This window comes from Gopherus evgoodei, chromosome 2, assembly GCF_007399415.2.
Source record: "Gopherus evgoodei ecotype Sinaloan lineage chromosome 2, rGopEvg1_v1.p, whole genome shotgun sequence".
NCBI lineage: Eukaryota > Metazoa > Chordata > Testudines > Testudinidae > Gopherus > Gopherus evgoodei.
The window spans coordinates 209,709,730-209,732,264 of NC_044323.1; the positions used below are offsets into that span (position 1 = coordinate 209,709,730).

Genomic DNA, 22,535 nt, shown 5'->3' on the forward strand with positions numbered 1-22,535 from the left:
TGTGTCTGACGAAGTGGGTATTCACCCACAAACGCTTATGCTCCAATATTTCTGTTAGTCTATAAGGTGCCACAGGACTCTTTGTCACTTTTTGTGTTTTCTGTCTCTCATTCTCATTCATTCATACACAGACATACACACAAAGTAGTGAGGTTTCCATTTCAAAATGGAAACCTGACTTGTTCAATATTGTGACCAAGCCAACTGTGTAAGAAACTGAGGGTATTCCTCCCTCCCCCACGGGGGAGAGGTCATGTTGGTTGTAGAAGAGCTGTTCCTTTCAACATTTGCTGCACTGAGTGCTCTTTAAAAAAAAAATCAAAAAAAAATCTCTGAAATTGTTTGTTTAAGTGGAAGACCATGATGGAGACCGCTTTGGTGTGTGGCTACCATCCTCTTTATATTGTGATACAGCCCATGGAGACCATACTGTGCCATCTTTATCTTTGTAGAAAGTTGTTCAGATTGAGCATTTTGTGTAGGTACTTGTAGCTTTGAATGGCTGAGGCTGCAATTTGTTCCATTTGGGGCAAAAGAATATGTGGCCCTGCTGTGCCTACTAAGGTTCCAGTGTTGTCAGCCACTGTTAATATAAAATTTGGACATTCGCCTCAGTAAATGAGTCTCCAATGGATAACAGAAATATAGTTGGTACAAACTCAAAGAGACAGAAATTAAAGGATGAACTGAATTTATAATTGTTTTTTTCAAATACTCCAAAACCCCTCATTATTGGAGATAACTTATTTTCGTTTCCACAAGTTTTTCTTTCCTTTCAAGAAATTCTTCAGTGTCAAGCCTAAGCAAAACATCAAATGAGTTACAAGTCTAAAAACGATTCCCTCAGCCCCAACATAAAGGGACCCCCTCTGACCTGTCCCAAAACAGCATCTCTGAAATGTTTTACTAACAGAAATATTTGAAATGTGCATGATCAGATAACTATGATGAACAAGGCAGTGCAATAATTGTAAATAGCATTTGTCCTGTAAAAGAGAGATGATTTCCTTTGCTACAATTTCAGGATACAAAATCACAACCAGAGGGTCACTATTGACACTGGGATCCATACAAACTATTATTCCCACTTACGATGACAGTATTGTTGCTTTGGGTCAAATAGCTCATCAGTTAAGAAAATGTATTTATTGTTTGTCTGTCTGACCCAGTGTGATGAAAGAGGACCTTCAGCTATATTACTTCTAGCCAGTTCCCCATTTTTTTTAATGATGTGTTCATTATAGGTGGAAAAACAGAAATGGACTTTTCAAACTTTTGAATTTAAATGAATTTGCATTTACAAGCTACTTAATGTGTTTCCTGAAAATGGAAAATAGCTGTTCGACATGAAAAATGCCTACAGCCTGGCAGCTATTGTCACTATCCAAAATAACTATTGAATGTAACCAAATTACACCCATGTAGCAGTATAGTCTTGGAATGATTTATTATAGGGTTAGGTTGTCCAATGATCCCAGCTGCATTTTGTGTACATTATATGTCATTGATTTACAGTTAGCAGCCCTTGTCTCCTACAGTTCTTTAAGAAGCAAGCTGTCAAGTCAAACTGGAATATGCTATAAAATACATACATAGATAGGGTCTCAAGTGTATATTGCGAAAGATTAGCACCAGATTACCTCCCTATGAGACAAACCCTAAGAGGAACTGAGCCCCTACAACTCCCACTGATATCAGTGCAAACAGTAGATGCTTAGCAGCTCTGTGCTTGATAATCCAGTCAACTATATGTCTTTCCATTAGGTCTTTTCTTCTGGCCTCCTCGGCCCCCTTATTGATGGTTGTTGTAATGAGATTCCTTCAGTATATTATGTTTGAAATAGCCATTTCTTTGATGGCACTCACCACATCTTCATTGCTCTTTTAATAATGGAATTCAGCACTTTACTTTTATGCAAACAGTAGTCCATTGTCTAATTGCTTTAAAAGTAACACCTATTGCACTACTTGCGATGGTTCCCATAAAGCTCACCTCTGCTGTTGTCATTACTGCATGAAGTTTTGCTTTGGACTAATCTGTCAATAAATATAGTGCAGATTATGATGTTGTAACTGATTTGTCCTTGATTTACCAAAAAAACCCCAACACCTACCAAACAAAATGGAAAGTCAGTTTGGGTAAATAAGAACGTCATAATGGTCATATTTGGTCAAACCAATGGTCCATCTGACCCGTATCCTGTCTTCCAACAGTGGCCAATGCAAGGTACTTCAGAGGGAATGAACAGAACGGGCAATCAAGTGATCCAACCCCTGTCATTCACTCCCAGCTTCTGGCAAAGAGTGGCCTAGGGACACTCAGAGCATGGAGTTGCATCCCAGACCATCCTGGCTAATAGCCATTGATGAGGCTATCCCCATGAACCTATCTAGTTCTTCTTCGAGTGATTGCTCACATCCATTCCAGTTAGGTGTGCGCGCCGCGCGTGCACGTTCGTCGGAAACTTTTTACCCTAGCAACTCCAGTGGGCCGGCAGGTCGCCCCCTGGAGTGGCGCCGCCATGGCGCCCAATATATATCCCTGCCGGCCCGCCCGCTCCTCAGTTCCTTCTTACCGCCGTGTCGGTCGTTGGAACTGTGGAGCGCGGCATAGCTGTCCTCCACGTCCCTAGCTCTCCTAGTTATCTATCGTTATCTATCGTTATCTCTAGTTTCATTATAGTTGTTAATTAGTTTGTTAAGTTGATAGTTAAGTTAATTAGTTGTAAAGTACTTCTTCGCCGGGGGCTTAGCCCTTCCCGGCACCCGGCACCGGGCTCATGCCTGGTTCGCCGGGCTTCAAGCAGTGTGCGGCCTGCAAGAAGCCCATGCCTACCAGCGATCCCCACGAAGCGTGCCTGAAGTGCCTCGGGGAATCGCACAGATCCGACAAGTGCCGCATCTGTAAGGCCTTTAAGCCGAGGACAAAGAAGGAGAGGGATCAAAGGCTCCGAACTCTCCTAATGGAGGCGGCACTTGACCCGACGGCTTCGCAGGCCGTGGTATCGGCACCGGCACCGGATCGCTCCGGCACCGAGAAGACTCCTCGGCACCGACCCTCTCCGGCACTGGAGCCAGAGCCAAGGCCGTCGAAGTCTAATACTCCGGCCAGGCAGACCCGGCTAGAGCGCCCGGCCTCGACATCGGCCGCGGCGCCGCCGGCACCATCAGCACCGTTGACTCCGGGCCCGGCGGGTCCGTTGAGTCCGGTGCCGCCGAGCTCCCCCATGAGATCTGGGGTTGAGATAGTGGTCCCGTCCACACCGGAGACCTTCGCCTCGGCTCGGGACCTTATTGCCCTGACTGAGCCTACTCGGCTGCCACCCCCGGTACCTCCGGTGCGGGTCGTGTCCAGAGGCAAGCCCATGATGTCGGCACCGCCCAGAGACAGTCGTTCCCGATCCAGGTCCCGACGTCTTGGGCACTCCAGATCCCGACGCCGCTCGCAGTCCCGGCACCGCTCCCCTCAGCGGTACCGGTCGCACTCGCGGCACCGGTCGGCATCGAGAAGGTCGCAGTCAGGCTCCAGTCGACACCGGCACCGCGACTCCAGGAGCAGGTCCCGACGCTACTCGCCGCACCGGTCGACCTCCCGGCACCGAGCTGGTGGCAGGTCCCGGTCCCGGTCTCGCTCGACCTCCCGGCACCGAGCTGGTGGCAGGTCCCGGTCGACCTCCCGGCACCGAGCTGGTAGCAGGTCCCGGCACCGAAGCGGCGCCCGGCACCGAAGCGGCGCCCGGCACCGATCAGGATCACGGCACCGATCAGGATCACGGCACCGTGACAGATCCCGGTCCCGGTCCCGATCCCGGCACCGGTATGACTCCCGGTACCGGTCCCCAGCACCGCGACGATCCTCCGTGCCGGCCCGCGCAGACCCGTACCATCCAGGGTCGGCCCCACCGTGGCCCTCGAGACAGCCGTCCGTATCCTCCCAGACGGACAGCGGCTATGCGCTGGGCACCGACCGGCAGGCGGCGCTGTTTGGTGATCCGCCGCTGCAGGACCAAGGCCCACAACAGTGGGGATTCTGGACACCCTGGGCGTACCATCAGGCCCAGGGCCCCCAGCAGCTCCCTCCTAGGCCGGCGACTGCGGAACGTAGGGCCCCGGAAGCCTCGTTGTCTCGCCTCCCTCCCTCCCCGGAAGGGGAGGAAGGGTCCAAGCAGCAGGACTCCGCTGTGGCTCCGGAGGCAGAGGCGAGGGCTGAGGAAGACCCTCAGTTAGACACTCTCGTGCCGGGGGTCTCATCATCCTCCTCCCCGGATGAGGCGGTGGCGGGTACCTCCTCCAACAGTCCCCCCCCGCTGGATCTCAGGGCGCACCAAGACCTCCTCAGGCGATTGGCTCAAAATCTGAGTCTGCAGGCGGAGGAGGTCTCGGAGATAGAGGATCCAATTGTAACCATCATCTCCTCTGATGCTCCCACCAGGGTCGCCCTGCCCTTTATACGAACCATCCAGGCCAACGCCAACACCATCTGGCAGTCTCCGGCCTCCATCCCTCCGACAGCAAAAGGCGTCAAGAGGAAGTACATGGCCCCTTCCAGGGGATACGAATATCTCCATGTACACCCGACCCCGTGTTCACTGGTGGTTCAATCGGTGAACGATAGGGAGCGTCATGGCCAGGAGGCTCCGGCCCCCAAATCAAGAGAGGCCAGGCGGATGGACCTCCTTGGCCGTAAGGTGTATTCGGCTGGGGCGCTGCAGCTCAGGGTCTCCAACCAGCAGGCCCTGCTGAGCAGATATGCCTTTGATTCCTGGGTGGCAGTGGACAAATTTAAGGAGCTGCTGCCACAGGATGCTCGCCAAGAGTTTACGGCCATCTTGGACGAAGGCAAGAAGGTCGCACGCACGGCCTTGCAAGCCTCCTTGGATGCTGCGGACTCGGCTGCCCGTACCCTTGCGTCAGGTGTTACGATGCGTCGCATCTCCTGGCTGCAGGTTTCCGGCCTTCCGCCGGAGCTCCAGCATACTATACAGGACCTTCCTTTCGAAGGCCAGGGCCTATTTTCTGACAAAACAGACCCCAGACTCAAGAGTCTGAAAGATAACCGAGTCGTTATGCGGTCCCTCGGGATGCACACTCCCGTGACGCAGCGTAGACCCTTCCGGCCGCAACAACAACAACAACAACAACGCAGGCCGTTTTCCCAGTTCCGCCAGCGGCAGGACCTTTACAGGCGCCGCGGCAGGAACGGGAGGCGCAGGCAGTCGGGGAACCAAGGGGGGCAGAACCAAGGCTCCTCAAAACCCCCGCCTGGTCCTAAGCCTTCATTTTGAAGGTGCGCTCGAGGGCGCAGTAACAGTTTCCCCTATGGATCCTTCCCCCCCGTTTTCCAACCGCCTTTCGTTTTTCCTCCCGGCGTGGTCCCAAATAACATCGGACCGCTGGGTCTTAAGCGTGGTGCAGACGGGATACCGCCTGCAGTTTGTTTCGTTTCCTCCTTCCCGCCCTCCTTCCTCGTCCCTCTTCAGGGACCCCTCTCACGAGCAATTCCTTCGGCAGGAGGTGCAGACGCTCCTCAGCAAAGGAGCTATAGAGGCGGTTCCGGAAAACGAGAAAGGCAAGGGGTTTTATTCCCGCTACTTTCTGATCCCCAAGGCCAAGGGGGGCCTCAGGCCTATCCTCGACCTGCGAGAGCTCAACAAATACCTCGTGAAGTTGAAGTTCCGCATGGTATCCCTGGGGACCATTATTCCATCCCTGGATCCGGGAGACTGGTACGCCGCCCTCGACATGCAGGACGCGTATTTCCACATTGCCATTTGGCCGCGCCACAGACGCTTTCTCCGCTTCGTTGTGGGGGCTCTTCATTATCAATTTGCAGTCCTCCCGTTCGGCCTGTCCACGGCCCCGAGGGTGTTTACAAAATGCATGGCAGTTGTCGTGGCGCATCTTCGGCGCAACCGTGTCCACGTGTTCCCTTATCTGGACGATTGGTTGATTCGGGGCACGTCGGAACAGCAGGTGACCAGCCATGTCCGCGTGATCACCGGCATGTTTGCGAGTCTGGGCCTGTTGATAAACACAGACAAGTCCACCCTGAGGCCCACTCAGAAGGTGGAATTTATCGGGGCCGTCCTGGACGCCACTGTGGGCAGGGCCTCGCTGCCTCTGCAGCGGTTCCAGACCATGGCGGCGATCGTTCAACGCTTGCGGTCAGCCCCGTTGACGTCAGTGAGGACATGTCTAACCCTGTTAGGCCACATGGCGGCGTGCACCTTTGTGACCGACTACGCTCGGCTCCGCATGAGGCCTCTCCAGCTGTGGCTTATCAGTCATTACAGGCCGGCAAGGCAACCGTTAGACATGTTACTCACAATCCCCCAGAAGGTCTTAGATTCCCTCGGCTGGTGGTTGGACCAGTCCGTATTGTGTGCGGGTCTTCCCTTTCACCCGTCTCAGCCCTCGGTATCCCTGACAACGGATGCCTCAGATCTAGGCTGGGGGGCCCACCTAGGGACCCTGCGGACGCAGGGCCTGTGGTCTCAGGAGGAGGTGGGGCTACACATCAACATGAGGGAGTTGAGAGTGGTCCGCCTTGCTTGCCAAACGTTTTGTCATCAGCTTCAGGGTCGTTGTGTAGCCGTGTTCACGGACAACACGACGACCATGTATTATATCAACAAGCAGGGCGGCACCAGGTCCTCCTCCCTGTGCCTCGAGGCGATACGACTCTGGGACTTTTGCGTAGCCCACTCCATTCACCTCAGGGCTTCCTTCCTTCCCGGAGTACGGAACACGCTGGCGGATCGATTGAGCAGATCCTTCCTGTCACACGAGTGGTCCTTTCGCCCGGACGTCGCTCTCTCCATTTTCCGGAGGTGGGGTTATCCCCGGGTGGACCTCTTTGCGTCCAAGGGGAACAGGAAGTGCCAAGCATTCTGCTCCTTTCAGGGCAGGGAGCCGGGGTTGATAGCGGATGCCTTCCTCATCCAGTGGTCGACCCACCTGTACTATGCGTTTCCTCCGTTCCCTCTGGTTCACAAGGTCCTCCTGAAGGTGCGCAGAGACAGGGCTCGTGTGATCATGGTGGCCCCGGCATGGCCCAGACAGCACTGGTACACCATGCTGCTGGACTTGGCCGTAGCCGACCCAGTTCCCCTGCCCCTTCATCCGGACCTGATTACCCAGGACCACGGGTCTCTCTGTCACCCAGACCTGCAGTCGCTGCACCTAGCGGCGTGGCTCCTGCGTGGCTAACTGGTTCCGAGCTGCGCTGCTCCACGCCCGTGAGAGAGGTGCTCTTGAGCAGCAGGAAACCGTCCACAAGAGCCACGTATTCGGCGAAATGGAAACGCTTCTCCTGTTGGTGCGTAGAGAGAAATCTCCGCCCTATGGAAGTTTCGGTAACCGAAATCTTAGACTATGTTTGGTCCCTCAAAGAGCAAGGTCTGGCCTTATCGTCGTTGCGAGTCCATCTAGCAGCTATCTCCACCTTTCACCCGGGTGCGGACGGTCGCTCCGTTTTTTCTCACCCGACGGTGTCGAGATTCCTTAAAGGGCTGGAACGGTTATTCCCTAACGTCCGTCCCCCTGCTCCAACCTGGGATCTTAACCTGGTGTTGTCCCGGCTCATGGGGCCCCCCTTTGAGCCGTTAGCTACTTGCTCCCTGCTTTACCTCTCTTGGAAGGCTGCCTTTCTAGTAGCTATCACCTCAGCTAGACGGGTGTCGGAACTCCGAGCCCTTGTGGTAGACCCCCCATACACGGTCTTCCACAAAGACAAGGTGCAGCTTAGACCGCACCCTGCCTTTCTACCCAAGGTGGTCTCAGCCTTCCACGTCAGCCAAGAGATTTTCCTCCCGGTTTTTTTCCCAAAACCTCACTCCTCAGGCAGGGAGCAGCAGCTCCACTCGCTGGATGTCCGTAGAGCTCTCGCGTTCTACATAGAGAGGACCAAACCCTTCCGCAAATCCCCCCAGCTTTTCGTGGCGGTAGCGGACCGTATGAAAGGGCTTCCTATCTCCTCCCAGAGGTTATCCTCGTGGGTTACGTCCTGTATCAGGACCTGTTATGACTTGGCCCATGTCCCTACGGGCCGTGTGACTGCGCATTCTACCAGGGCGCAGGCGTCGTCGCTGGCTTTCCTTGCCCGTGTGCCCATCCAGGAAATCTGTCGGGCAGCGACCTGGTCATCGGTCCACACCTTTGCTTCCCACTACGCCCTGGTACAGCAGTCGAGAGAGGATGCGGCCTTCGGAACTGCAGTGCTCCATGCCGCGACTTCTCACTCCGACCCCACCGCCTAGGTATGGCTTGGGAGTCACCTAACTGGAATGGATGTGAGCAATCACTCGAAGAAGAAAAGACGGTTACTCACCTTTGTAACTGTTGTTCTTCGAGATGTGTTGCTCACATCCATTCCACACCCGCCCTCCTTCCCCACTGTCGGAGTAGCCGGCAAGAAGGAACTGAGGAGCGGGCGGGCCGGCAGGGATATATATTGGGCGCCATGGCGGCGCCACTCCAGGGGGCGACCTGCCGGCCCACTGGAGTTGCTAGGGTAAAAAGTTTCCGACGAACGTGCACGCGCGGCGCGCACACCTAACTGGAATGGATGTGAGCAACACATCTCGAAGAACAACAGTTACAAAGGTGAGTAACCGTCTTTTCTTTTTTTTTTTTAAACCTAGTTATAGTTTTGGTCTTCACAACATGCCCTGGCAACAAGTTCCACTGGTTGACTATCCATTGTGTGAAGAAGTACTTCCTTTTGTTTGTTTTAAACCTGCTCCCTATTTATTTCATTGGGTGACCCGTAATTCTTGTGTTCTGTGGAGGGGGGAATAAGATTTCCCTATTCACTTTCTCCATACAGGTCAAGATATTATAGACCTCTATCATATGCTCTCTTAGTTGTCTCTTTTCCAAGCTGAAAAGTCCCATTCTTTTTAATCTCTCCTCATACAGAAGCTGTTCCATACCCTTAATCAGTGTCAATTCCAATGTATCTTTTTTGAGATGGGGTGACCACATCTGCACACAGTATTCAGGATGAGGGAGTACCATGGATTTATATAGAGGCAATATGATATTTTCTATCCTATTATCTATCTGTTTCCTAATGGTTCATAACATTCCATTAGCTTTTTTGACTTCTGCTGCATGTTGAGCTGATGTTTTCAGAGAACTATCCACAATGACTCCCAGATCTCTTTCTTGATTGGTAACTGCTAATTTAGACACCATTATTTTATATGTATAGTTGGGATTCTGTTTTCCAATGTACATTACTTTGCATTTATCAACACTGAATTTCATCTGTCATTTTGTTGCCCAGTCACCTAGTTTTCTGAGATCCCTTTGTAATTCTTCACAGTCTGCTTTGGACTTAACTATCCTGAGTGATTTTGTATCGTCTGCAAATTTTGCCATTTCACTGTTTACCCCTTTTTCCAGATTATTTATGAATATGTTGAACAGCGCTGGTTGAACAGACCCATGGAGGACACCACTATTTCCCTCTCTCCATTCTGAAAACTGACCGTTTATTCCTGTCCTTTTGTTTTCTGTCCTTCTAAACAGTTACTGATCCACGAGAGGACTTTCCCTCTTATAGATTCATAGATTCATAGACTCTAGGACTGGAAGGGACCTCGAGAGGTCATCGAGTCCAGTCTCCTGCCCTCATGGCAGGACCAAATACTGTCTAGACCATCCCTGATCGACATTTATCTAACCTACTCTTAAATATCTCCAGAGATGGAGATTCCACAACCTCCCTAGGCAATTTATTCCAGTGTTTAACTACCCTGACAGTTAGGAACTTTTTCCTAATGTCCAAACTAAATCTCCCTTGCTGCAGTTTAAGCCCATTGCTTCTTGTTCTATCATTAGAGGCTAAGGTGAACAAGTTTTCTCCCTCCTCCTGATGACACCCTTTTAGATCCCTGAAAACTGCTATCATGTCCCCTCTCAGTCTTCTCTTTTCCAAACTAAATAAACCCAATTCTTTCAGCCTTCCTTCATAGGTCATGTTCTCAAGACTTTTAATCATTCTTGTTGCTCTTCTGGGGACCCTCTCCAATTTCTCCACATCTTTCTTGAAATGCAGTGCCCAGAACTGGACACAATACTCCAGTTGAGGCCTAACCAGCGCAGAGTAGAGCGGAAGAATGACTTCTCCTGTCTTGCGCACAACACACCTGTTAATGCATCCCAGAATCACATTTGCTTTTTTTGCAACAGTATCACACTGTTGACTCATATCTAGCTTGTGGTCCACTATGACCCCTAGATCTCTTTCTGCCTTACTCTTTCCTAGACAGTCTCTTCCCATTCTGTATGTGTGAAACTGATTGTTCCTTCCTAAGTGGAGCACTTTGCATTTGTCTTTATTGAACTTCATCTGGTTTACCTCAGACCATTTCTCCAATTTGTCCAGATCATTTTGAATTATCCCATAACTTCCTACTTTGCTTACGAGCCTTTGGGGAGGGACCTTGTCAAATGCTTCCTGAAAGCCCAAGTACACTATGTCCACTAGATCAGCGTTTCTCAAACTGGGGTCCACAAGGGAACTCCAGGAGGTCTGCTGATTAACTCGTCCCCCTCCCTCACAGCACCCCCTGAACACTGGGGAACCCGTTCCCTGGAGTGCAGGAGGTGCAGAGAGGAGGGGGGACAGGGGCACTTGGAGGAGGCGGGGAACAGGAGGAGCAGGAATGGAGCAGGGATAAGAAGATTTGAGGTGGGGTCTTGGGGGAAGGGGTGGAGTGGAGGCAGGACCTGGGGCTGAGCAAGGAGTTTGGGGGTCCATGGCAAATTTTTAAATCAAAATGGGGTCCTCAGGTTACTAAAGTTTGAGAACTGCTGCACTAATCACCATTGTCCACAGGCTTGTTCACAGCCTCAAAGAATTCTAATAGATTGGTGAGGCATGAATTCCCTTTACAAAAGCTGTGTTCACTCTGCCCCCAACAAATCATGTTCATGTATGTGTCTGATAATTCTCTTCTTTACGGTAGTTTCAACCAATTTGCCTGATATAGTAGTTAGGCTTACTCATCTGTAATAGCTGGGATAAGGAGGCTTTTTAAAAAATTGGCATCACATTAGCTATTCTCCGCTCATCTGGTGCAGAAGCTGATTTAAATGATAGGTTACATACCAGAGTTAGTAGTTTTGCATTTGAGTTCCTTCAGAACTGTTAGGTGAATATCAGTTTATCAGTTTGTTCCAAACCGTCCTCTAATGACACCTCAATCTGGGACAGTTCCTCAGATTTCTCACCTAAAAATAATGGCTCAGGTGTGGGAACCTCCCTCACATCTTCTGCAGTGAAGACTGATGCCACTAATTCATTTACCTTCTCCTCAATGGCTTTATCTTCTTTGAATGCTTCTTTAGCACCTCGATTGTCTTTACTGTGTCCCATTGACTATCATCATTCCACCAAGTTTCTGATGCCTGTTATATCAATATTCTCATTTAATACCAGGCACTCAAGTTCACTCATCTTAGTAGTTAGACTTCTAGCATGTGTATACAAGCACTTATCAAATTTTTACTTATAAACGAACTGGAACTGGCCAATTTGCTGTACTATACTGAATTCATATATGCCCTAGGGTAACATAATTTCTGGTTTGAGTTTTACTTTCCTGCAGGACAATTTACTGTCATTCCCAGTCACAGTTAAGCTATTTGCATTTGATGAAATGTCTCTTTCCCACTCTTTTCTTCAAGGATATCCAGCGAACACTCTCCGAAACTTCAAATCCGGAGCCACAGTTACTTGAGGGCAGTGAGTGAAGTCTCAATCAATAGAAGTTTGGACAGTCTGGACCCTGCAAGTCTGTTAACTTCTCCTAAATTCCGTTCCCGGAATGAGAGCTACATGAGAGCCATGAGCACGATTAGTCAGGTGGGTGGCAAGCATGCACATCTAAGAACAAGATCAAAATCAGGCCCCAGCCAATGCAGCTGTATGTGCAATATGTAGAACCAGAAACCCTTTTTGTTTGTGCAATGAAGTCAGACATGCAACAAATTACATATTTTCAAAAGCATTTGAATTTTAAAAGGACTTATGGGGATGTTTTTCGTGTACATTTTTGTGAAGGAATAAGATTTGAAAATGTCATAGTCTAAATTTTGAAAATTGTTTGGTGATTTTGGTTGCACAACATGAAATGTCTTAAAGGGACCTGATTTTTAGTGGACAGGTGCTCAGCACTCCTTCTAAGAAGTTTCAGGTTTAGCATACAAAATAACAAGTCACTTCTAAAAATGTAGGACTTGGAGTCCTATTGAGAATGAGTCTTCCTTTAAGGAGTGGGGACCATAAAATGTTTGAGGGGAAAAAGAATAAAGGTTACTGGTATTTTCTATTCCACTATTGTTTTGACATAAACCATTTCAAAATATTGGATTAATTAGCTCCTTTTACACATTTTTTTAAATTCTGCTAGAGCTTTGACTTTATGATGTACATAGTACATATGTGTTTGGTTCACACATTAATTATGAAGATGTGCATTATTTTCCTGAAAAATCATAACATCCTCTTTTGTGCCAGCTACAGTCTGTCAGATGAATATTGTGCACTTTGGGTCATTTTAAATTGTTAGTGTTGACAGAGTGGGATAGCCTGCCCTTATATAAAATATGCATATGGAGTCATCATGCTGTCACATCTGTCTAGCTGCCATGCATGCAAAATAGGACGCAGGTCAGGGATGTATTGAGTACCCTCAACTTTGCTTAAAAACAGTGGGAGCGAAGGATGCTCAGTACTTCAGAGTTGGCCCCTAAAATGGTGCTAAGATAGAAGGTAATTTTCTTTGGGAAAACTTGAATGAATATACACATTAAAATATCATAGTCAGATATATTATTCTGCAAGGGTATTCTGGCATGTTATGTATTTTTTGCCAACTAGTATAAGGCACTGCATTTCATTTGGTGTTGTGTGCTGTGACAAAGTTCCTCCTCTGCCTTGGTGGGTTCTGCACTTTCTGGCAGATTTGCTCACCTCAGAGGTTCACAGCAGTCCTCAGTTTGGCTCCTTTTGTTAGTGGCACAAACCTGCTGTTCATTCGGCTAACCTCATCACTGGCCAGCATTAGGAAAAGGAGGGGAACAATCCCTGCAGTTTCTGCTGGCCCACCTGATGGGTCGGGGGGCAGGCCAGAGACTTTTCCCTCTGGTGGGACCCACAGTCCAGATCAACTCCTCTTATATCAAATAGGGAGTTGGGAGGATGGGGGGAACCCAGGCCCACCCTCTACTTCGGGTTTCAGCCCAGGGCCCTGTGGATTGCAGCTGTCTTTAGTGTCTCCTGTAACAGTTGCATGAGTACTACAGCTCCCTGGGCTTACCTCCCTCATGGCCTGCTCCCAACACCTTCTTTATCCTCACCACAGGACCTTCCTTCTGATGTCTGATAACACTTGTACTCCTCAGTCCTCCAGCAGTACGCCTACTCACTGTCAGCTTCTTGCATGCCTCTTGCTCCCAACTCCTCACACGCTCCCCTCACTGACTGAAGTGAGGTCCTTTTTAAACCAGGTGCCCTGATTAGCCTGCCTGTCTTAATTGATTCTAGCAGCTTCTCAGTTGGCTCCCGGTGTCCTAATTAGCCTGTCTTCCTTAATTTGTTCCAATAAGATCCTGATTGTTCTGGAACTACCTCTGTTACCTTACCCAGGGAAAAGAGACCTGCTTGACCTGGGGCTAATATATCTGTCTTCGATCACTCTCCTGTAGCCATTTGGCCTGACCCTGGGACAATACTCTAAATCACTGGTAATAACTCATGTTGTAGATGACCGTCACTGCTGTTACAATTTTGAACCTCCAATTTATACCAGCAAAGGTAAAGGCCAATTTAACTGGATAGTACATTTTCAGTACAGATTTCCTTTTTGGACTTAGATCAATTTTCATTTTAAAGTAGTCATGGAATAAAAATAATGCTGTCTCTGTGTTCATATAATATAAATATCAAGGCAATCTAAAAGTATCGCTGGTTGGACTTAAGAAATCCTAGCCCCATTGATGTCACTGAGTTTTTGCCACTGACTTCAGTGGGGCCAGGATTTCACTCATGGACTTTTATGCAGGATAAATGGGCTAGAGGAGTGACTTCGATCCAAGATTAAGTCTGCACTGCTCAGGCAGGGATTGCTGAATTTGGACATTCAGAGGCATCATCTGCTTACTATACACTGTAGGAGTTGATAGCGCTAGCACAAAATATAAGCAGGTGCTGTAGAAACAGAGTTATGAAGGAAGCTGGCAGAAAACGGCAAATTGAAATTGTAAGCATGGGATAAAACTATTTGACTCCAATTTAGACGGATTGATTTGTGAGATGATTGAAGCTGTCCATGCTCCAAAGAGTGTAGGCTTCCTTGCCAGTAAAAATAGGAAGCTTAAAAGAAATCCTAGAAGTGAGCTCTGGGAGGCACCTGTCTGATAATCTAGTTTATCCCCTGCCAATGTAGTATTGTTCTTTACAACATAATATCCAGTGCTTTGTCCAGTGTTTTTTAAAGCAATCAATCTCTTTCTACTGTTTCCCATAGGAAGTTATTCCACAGTCTAATAGATTTCGCTGTTCAGAAATATGGCCTGATACTCAACCTATTTTTTCTTAAAATTCATCCCAGTATAGCATCTTTCATATCTTCCTAGACCATCCTAATCCATTCACATCTTCCCTTGGTCTCTGTGCCTTTAGAATGTCTGAGAAATAATGAAATCATGGTATACATTATTGTTTCAGATGTGCATTTTTCCTATGGTGATTATTATAATTTTAATGCCAATCTCAAGGCTCAATCCTGAGTTTAGAAATGTGGGTGCCCATTGCCATATAAACATAGGCAAATGGCTCCAAAGTTTGCAAGGCCATGTGGTTCTGTGTGTAACTCAGGCTAGGAGAGCCTGGCTCTTTGTTATTCTCTGGCAGCTGGTTCACAAAATAAGGGTTAAATAGCCTATTATAGCTGCCAGCCAAGGGAGTTAGTCCTTTTCATTCAAGTTGGAGAGGCGCAGATTTAATCCCTGCTGTTGGCCCAAGTTGGGTTAGTTACATGAGATCGGGACTGAGCCCTCAGTGTCCATAGCTCTGTATTTTCTTGACTCTGAGTATGCACATAGTATATTTTTCTTGGAGAATTGTTACTGCATTTAAAATAAGATTTAAAGTGTAAATCACTTGCTGTTCAAAGGGAACTTTTAATGGAAATTTTAAGTATTGTTCTATCTTTGTAAATGTTATTACAGGATAGATTGCTCTAATGGGATATGATTACAGGAAACTACCTATTCTTGGCCTGCAGGTGAGTGAGATGGAAGTAAATGGTCAGTTTGAATCAGTCTGCGAGTCAGTGTTCAGCGAACTAGAGTCCCAGGCCGTAGAGGCCCTGGATCTGCCAATGCCAGGCTGCTTCCGCATGAGGAGCCACAGCTATGTGAGAGCAATTGAGAAGGGCTGTTCCCAAGATGATGAATGCGTGTCGCTGAGGTCCTCATCTCCCCCACGCACGGCCACCACAGTGAGGACCATCCAGAGCAGTACTGGTGAGTAACAAAGAGGGAATTCAGAAGGGGACAAAATAAAAGCACCAGTTTACACAATATATATTACACTAATGGTAAAATAATTGCTCCAAATCCTTGCTAGGCATGAAATGCACTGGAGATGCTATGTTTCTTCTGCATATATGGACCAGACTGTAGGAAACCTGCATATCCCCACATACCATAGAACTATGCTTTTCCTGGGAGCAGGAGACCCAATAGTGTAAGGAGAGACATGCAGATCCACTGACCCAAAAACACAGGGGTGGAGAGAACAAAGATGTCACATCTGCTACTCTTCCCGTTCCCAGGAATGCAGCTACAGCTAGGCTGTGCAGGAGCAACACACTCTGGCCCTTGTTGAAATTGACCTTTATTGGCCCACAACTGGGCAGATTGTTACTGGTATCAGTGAAAATTTAGATTCAGTTTGCTCAATGCACAGCAGTGTATTGGAGAAAGAATTACACAGGCAATAAAAGATTATATAATGCGTCTCCCTAATAAACCTCAATTCCCCAAGCATAAACCTTCTGTAACTGTATTGGCCTTATACAGTATCCTGACTGGCAAACAAAGCAGGTAGAGCTACCAGTCCTAGATGGAGACTTCTGTTCTCTTCTCTTCTTTTTTTTCTCTCAAATACTTGCTCTGCCAAATGTCCCCCAAAGCTGGGTCTTGGTTACCTCGAGGCCCTATGGTTCAAAAGTTCTCCCCAAATCCCTCATAGCAGGGTGTTGGCTGCCCTAGGACACTCTGTCTTACAGCATCACAGAACTCTTCAGATGTTAATTGGGGAACTAAGAACTGTACATATGATATTCTTAATATTTATACCCTGTGCTCTCAAAGGAGTCTCATGTCCTCGAAATATGCCCTGTGGACATTTCATTACTAGTTTTCCCTAATTAATATTTTAAAAGGGACTGCAAAACAGAGACCAAAGATCAATTGCTTTTTACCCTCTCATAAATCATTCACTCAAGCTCTTAGTGCGGTGCTATCCAAAAGGGTCATTTTGACCCTGGTCAGCCTGTGCCAAGCTCACCGATCGTATGTTTTTTGCGTTTTCTTTACTTGGTGAGCAGGCCTCAAGCTGATATGTTCCGAAGTTCCATGTTGAAAAAAACACACAGATATAGCCTCCGATCACTCTTAGTAAATTTCCATACCAAGTGTCTAATGCTAAGAGAACCCTGCTCCCAGAATCCTCGAGCAAATTCAAACGTATCATGCCATACCAAACTCATATTCATCACATTCACTCATATCAATCACAATAATTCCACACCATCCCAACAGCCCTCAGCTGGTGTAAATCAATGCACTCAGTGGAACTATGCTGAGTTATACAAGCTGAGGATTTGGCCCTTTGCTTGCAGATAAGTTGAGAGGATCCTCTTGGACAATAAAACCTGCACAAAGTCCTCCTCTTTGTGGTGATGTGAGCACATTTTTAAAATTTGGAGGGGACGAGGGGTGATAATGAATTACTCCTTCAGCCACTTTGCTTAAACAGGATAGCAAGAAGTGGGGGAGGGGCGTGTCCGTCTCACTCTCTTGCCCATCATCCTAATGAGGTTCTGGCTTTGTAACAGAAACCAGAAGATATGAGGTTGACAATTTTTTCAAATATTTTAAATTATTTATAGTTGCTTTAAAAAAAACAAAAAAAAACTCTTCCTGTTTGACATGCAAAGATAACCATGATGTCCACTAACCAGTATCACCAGAATTCATACTCAAGGGGAAAAAAACAGATCAGGGAACAAAAGCAAAATCTGTATTTTCAAAGCCCTATTCAGGAAAGCCAGAAACAAGGACTCTCAAGCTGTTTTCTCCAGATGAATATTGAAAAGAGCCCACTGCTTTTGACTTATTCCTCTGTATCCATTCTACTGCCTCACACAAGCATCATTTCATTTTACATTCAAGTTGCTAGAAGCCATTTCATATTCCACCTACCATTTTTCCCATGTTCTGTTAATTCTACAGTCTTCCCTAATTTTTTCCCTTTTGTGTGTGTTATCTCACTCTTGCAGTTGCTTGAGTTCCTTGTCTCTGACCCCTTTCCCTCCACAAGGCCACTTTTTCAACTGGTTTTCATCATCAAAAGACTTTTTTGGTCCTTTTATCAAAAATGTGCCGCCTAATTTATACCATTTACAATATGAAGTGCAAGCATTATTGGACGTATGTTGGCAATGCATCATAAACTTCAAAACATCTTTAACAACTGAAGGGTATGCTTGTGCTCATTTTGGATAAAATGTGGTTTGCAGGGTGCTTATGTATAGGGAAGCATGTTGTGGCTCACCAGCCTAGGAACATTCTAGAGAAGGCCAGAGGGAGGGGTTGAGCTCAGCATGTGGACTGGAGAACTATGAGCATGTGATAAACAGATCCATATATGGAAAGGTTAACTCTGATTTGTTAGAGGTTCATGTTATGTAACTTATGTAAGTGCCATGTGCTATAAAATAGCAAAGGGAGGGGCTCTTTGCTGGAGGGTCTGTGCCTGATTCTTTGTAGCAGGGGCTTTCCTTGTGCACATATTGAATAAAACCTTGTTGATTTGAATTGAATCGCATTGCATTGAATCATATCGCATCGCATCGAAGTCTCTTGATTCTACCCAGCATCAGACTCACTGGGAACCACAGAATCCCAACACAACTGTGATAGTACAGTTCTCTTCTAAACAAATGGCTAGTAAGAAACAACTTCCAAACTACAGTGTTATGAATGTGAAAGGTCATTTTTCTGTGTAGATGATTCAGCCATGTAGTTTGCACCCAATCGCAGCTGAGGGATTTACATAAAATATGTGTTGTTTCATCATACAGTAATAGTTCATTTCCAATGTGTTGGGAAACATGCAGCTGAAGGCAGAGAGCTTGCAGTATGTAGGCGCCATTATTAGCCTGTAATGGATGCCTGGGAGTGTGAGATATCTTTTCAATAAATTGATTTTTTTTCTTAAGAATGAGAAAAGTCATGTTAAAATGTTTCTTGTTTTAAAATAATACTAATAATCAACCCACATAAGAAGAAGATCCATTCTTTTTGTATTCAAACAGAAGTTTTAGTGGTTTAGAAAAAATGTGAGTGGGGTAAGGTAAGAATAAGAGAATGAAAGATGTTTGCAGATGATCCCAGAGGACTGAGGAGAGAATGTGGGTTGGAGAATATGGCCCTAAAACTATAAAGAAACAGATCTTTAGTCATTTTCTACTCCTTTTCCAGGTGCTTCTGTAAAGTCCAGAGAGGGAAGCACCTGCAGCCCTTTACTGGACATGGCAGAAGGATTTAAAAGACTGCTGCAGGTTTCCATTCTTTCTCCTGTATTATAGGAATCACTGGGTTATTTTGTCTTTCCAGGCTCTTCAGGGTCACATTTGTCCTTTATTACCACTTTAACCATACCTCTTATGGGGTTCAGAACCTCAACTGGTAGTTTAATTTCATCCTAGGGCATCCATGTACTCTCTTTTGCCCTTGCCTCAGGCTAATTCACAGATAGGCTGTAATGCAATAGTCAGCCTAGGTAGTTCCTATTCGTGTAGTGTAGAAAAAAGAAGATCCTTTTTGACCCATCTAGTTAGCCAGAAATTCAGCGGGGTTGCAGGTTCTTCCAGTTAGGAGGAGAAATTGATGATGGAGTGAGGTAATTTTGATGCAATCTTGTGTACATTCTTTGTAAATAAACAAGTCCTGTTTCTGTGAACACAGGAGGAATTGAACAACAGGAGAGAGGTTTTCTTGCTCACAGCTCCAAACCCTTTCAGCCAGCACTTGGCTCAAAAAGTGCTCTTTCTCTAGGCTTTTCTCAGGGCCACATTCCTAGTTTTTATTCAAGCTGTGTCAGGTGTTTTCTTGCTGCTTTCTCTCTAAACTTCTCTGTACCTTTTTGCTTTCTTTCACAGACGCACAGTCCTTCACAAAATTATAAACACCAAAACCCTTCTGCCCACTTGTGCCTTGCATATATCTTTGTCTTGGGTAGTGATGTGGCTGGGGTTGGGGTGGAGACCCCTATTGTTTCAGCTCTCTGGTTCTATAAAGGAATTTAACCATTTTTTACCACCATCTTGCATGATGGGTGGTAGTAACTTCTACTCCATAACAACAGATAGTAGGTCTGTTAGACAGTTACAGAAGGAGGGGAAAGGAGTCGCGAGTATATCTCCCTGTAGGAAGTGTAACAGATATATTTGCTGCAGACATCAGACACAGTTATAATAAAATCTACATGCACTTAATAGTCCATGATTAGAAACATGTTCCACCTACTCCAGAAATACTGGCCTCTATCAATTCACACTTTCACTGTCAGTAGTAGGTAGCTAATGAGGAAAACAGGAATGAGCAAAACCTCTGGCAAATACATTGTAAAAGTATCATAAAGCAAGCCAAGAAAGTATTTGAGAAGTAACTTGCTAAAGAGGTAAAAACTAATGGTATTTTTTAAGTACATCAGAAGCAGGAAACCTGCCTACTAGGCCGAGGGGCCACTAGATGACATAGCACTCAAGGAAGACAAGGCCATTGCAAAGAAACTGACCAAATTCTTTGCATGAGTCTTCACTGCAGAGGATGTTAGGGAGATACCCACATCAGAGCTATTTTTTGGATGACAAATCTGAAGTACTGTCTCAAACTGAAGTGTCAGTAGAGGAGGTTTTGGAACATATTGATAAGTTAAACAGTAATGAGTCACCAGGACCAGATGATATTCACTCAAGAGTGCTGAAGGAACTCAAAAATGAATTTTCAGAACTACTAACTTTAGTATGTAACCTATCAGTGAAATCAGCCTCCTTACCAGATGACTAGAAGGTAGCTAATGAAATACGGATTTTAAGAAGTTCTCCAGAGGGAATCCTGGCAGTTACAGGATGGTGAGTCTTACCTTAGTGCTGGGGAAATTGATTGAAACTATAGTAAGAAACATAATTATCAGACATTTAGGTAAACATAATTTGTTGGGGGAAGAGTCAACACAAGTTTTGTAAAGAGAAATCATGCCTCACCAATCCATTAGAATTCTTTGAGGGAGTCCATAAGCATGTGGATAAGAGTGACCAAGTTGATATAGTGTACACTGATTTTCAGAAAGCCTTTGACAAGTTCCCTGACCAAAGGCTCTTAAGAAAGCTATGTAGCCATGGAATAAGAAGGAAGGTCCTCTCCTGGATCAGTAACTGGTTGAAAGGTAGGACACAAAGACTAGTAATAAATGGTCAGTTTTCACAATGGAGAGAGGTGAACAGCGAGATTCCCCCAAGGATCTGTACTGGAACCTGTGCTGTTCAATTTATCCATAAGTGATCTGAAAAATAGACTTCTAGGATGGAGGTTGGCACAACTGATTAAGAGAGCCTTAAACTAGGAATTTGGGGGAGATGGTTGGGAGATGTCCAGGTAATCTCCACGCCAGAATTTAATATTGAGAGGGAAGAAAATGAAGTAAGAAAGGATACAGCCATGGGTATGAGAATGGACATAAGGAGGAAGGGTAGTGTAGATACCAGTCTAATAGGTGATACTGGTGGTAGAATGTCTGTGCCTAATGGGGTAAAGAATGTCAGTGAAGCCAAATGGCAAAAATTAAGATGTTTGTACACTAATGCGAGGAGGATAAGTAACAAAATGGAGGAACTAGAGCTACTGGTGCAAGAAGTGAAACCCGATATTATAGGGATAACAGAAACATGGTGGAATAGTAGTCATGACTGGAGTTGAAGGCTATGTGCTATTTAGGAAAGACAGAAATCAAGGCAAAGATGGTGGAGTAGCATTGTATATCAATGATGAGGTAGACTGTAAAGAAATAAGAGATGGAATGGATAAGACAAAATCTGTCTGGGCAAAAATCACATTGGGAAAGAAAGCTACTAGAGCCTCCCCTGAGATAGTGCTTGGCGTGTGCTACAGACCACCGGGATCTGATTTGGATATGGATAGAGACCTCTTTAATGTTTTTAATGGAGAAAACACTAATGGGAATTGTGAGATCATGGGAGACTTTAAATTCCCAGATATAGACTGGAGGACAAGTGCTAGTAATAATAATAGGGCTCAGATTTTCCTGGATGCGATAGCTGATGGATTCCTGCACCAAATAGTTGAAGAACCAATAAGAGGAGATGCCATTTTAGATTTGGTTTTGGTGAGCCTGGAGCAGCAAACCGTGGCCACTGGGAGCTGCGATCGGCCGAACGTGCGGACACAGCAGGTACACAACTCGGCCTGGCCCTCCAAGGGCTTTCCCTGAACAAGTGACGAACAAGTTTGGGAACCACTACCTTAGATATATGTACTTAAAACACCCCACCTGTCTTGGCCGGATATCCAAAGGAGGAAATAAAAGCAGCCTATTTAGCCAAAGAATCTAAATGAGCAAGTACTGAGTAAAATAATTTTTAAAATTTAAAGTCATAATTAAGTTCCCTTTCCAAAACAAGAAAGCCTTGTATCCCAGTTGAATCTGTGCGACAGCTGATGTACTGTGTAGCCACCAGATTACAAAGGGACCAACAACTTGGGTGGTGGGTTTTTGGAGGTTTTTTTTTTGGTTGGTTGGTGGTTGTTTTTGTTTGTTTTTTGTTTTAAACAGAAATTTTTGAAATCTCAAAAACCCTCACAGGACAGAAAAACCATTTCCTAACTATCTCTATTATTGTGTGGCTTTCCTGTTTGCTCTTCCCGCAGTCCCTCACTAACTTAGATCGATACATTCATTCAGAAAATTCTACTAACCCACCATAGTTATACAGTACCTTTACTTCACTAACTAGGACATTTACAATATTCATACTATTACACACTATTATATCTCACTCTATTATATGTCAGCAATCTTATATTAATGCATAGCAGCTTCGCATCTGTCACAATGTTTATGTGATATTCAATATCATTTTATTAAATATAAATTTAAAAGCATATTTGGGATCCTTACTTTAAAGTAATTTCTAGCTTTGTTAGCCTGG

General features: G+C 46.1%; 1 protein-coding gene across 4 annotated transcripts in view; it reads left to right on the plus strand.

Moving 5' to 3' along the window:
- The window catches only part of DLGAP1 (DLG associated protein 1), a 679,455-nt gene that overhangs the window by 501,995 nt on the left and 154,925 nt on the right, over positions 1-22,535 (plus strand). For all 4 annotated transcript variants that reach the window (XM_030552824.1, XM_030552825.1, XM_030552827.1 and 1 more), the window contains 2 exons: positions 11,698-11,875; positions 15,300-15,540. In XM_030552824.1, the coding sequence (XP_030408684.1) occupies positions 11,698-11,875; positions 15,300-15,540 (419 nt within the window). The remainder of the gene's footprint in view (positions 1-11,697; positions 11,876-15,299; positions 15,541-22,535) is intronic.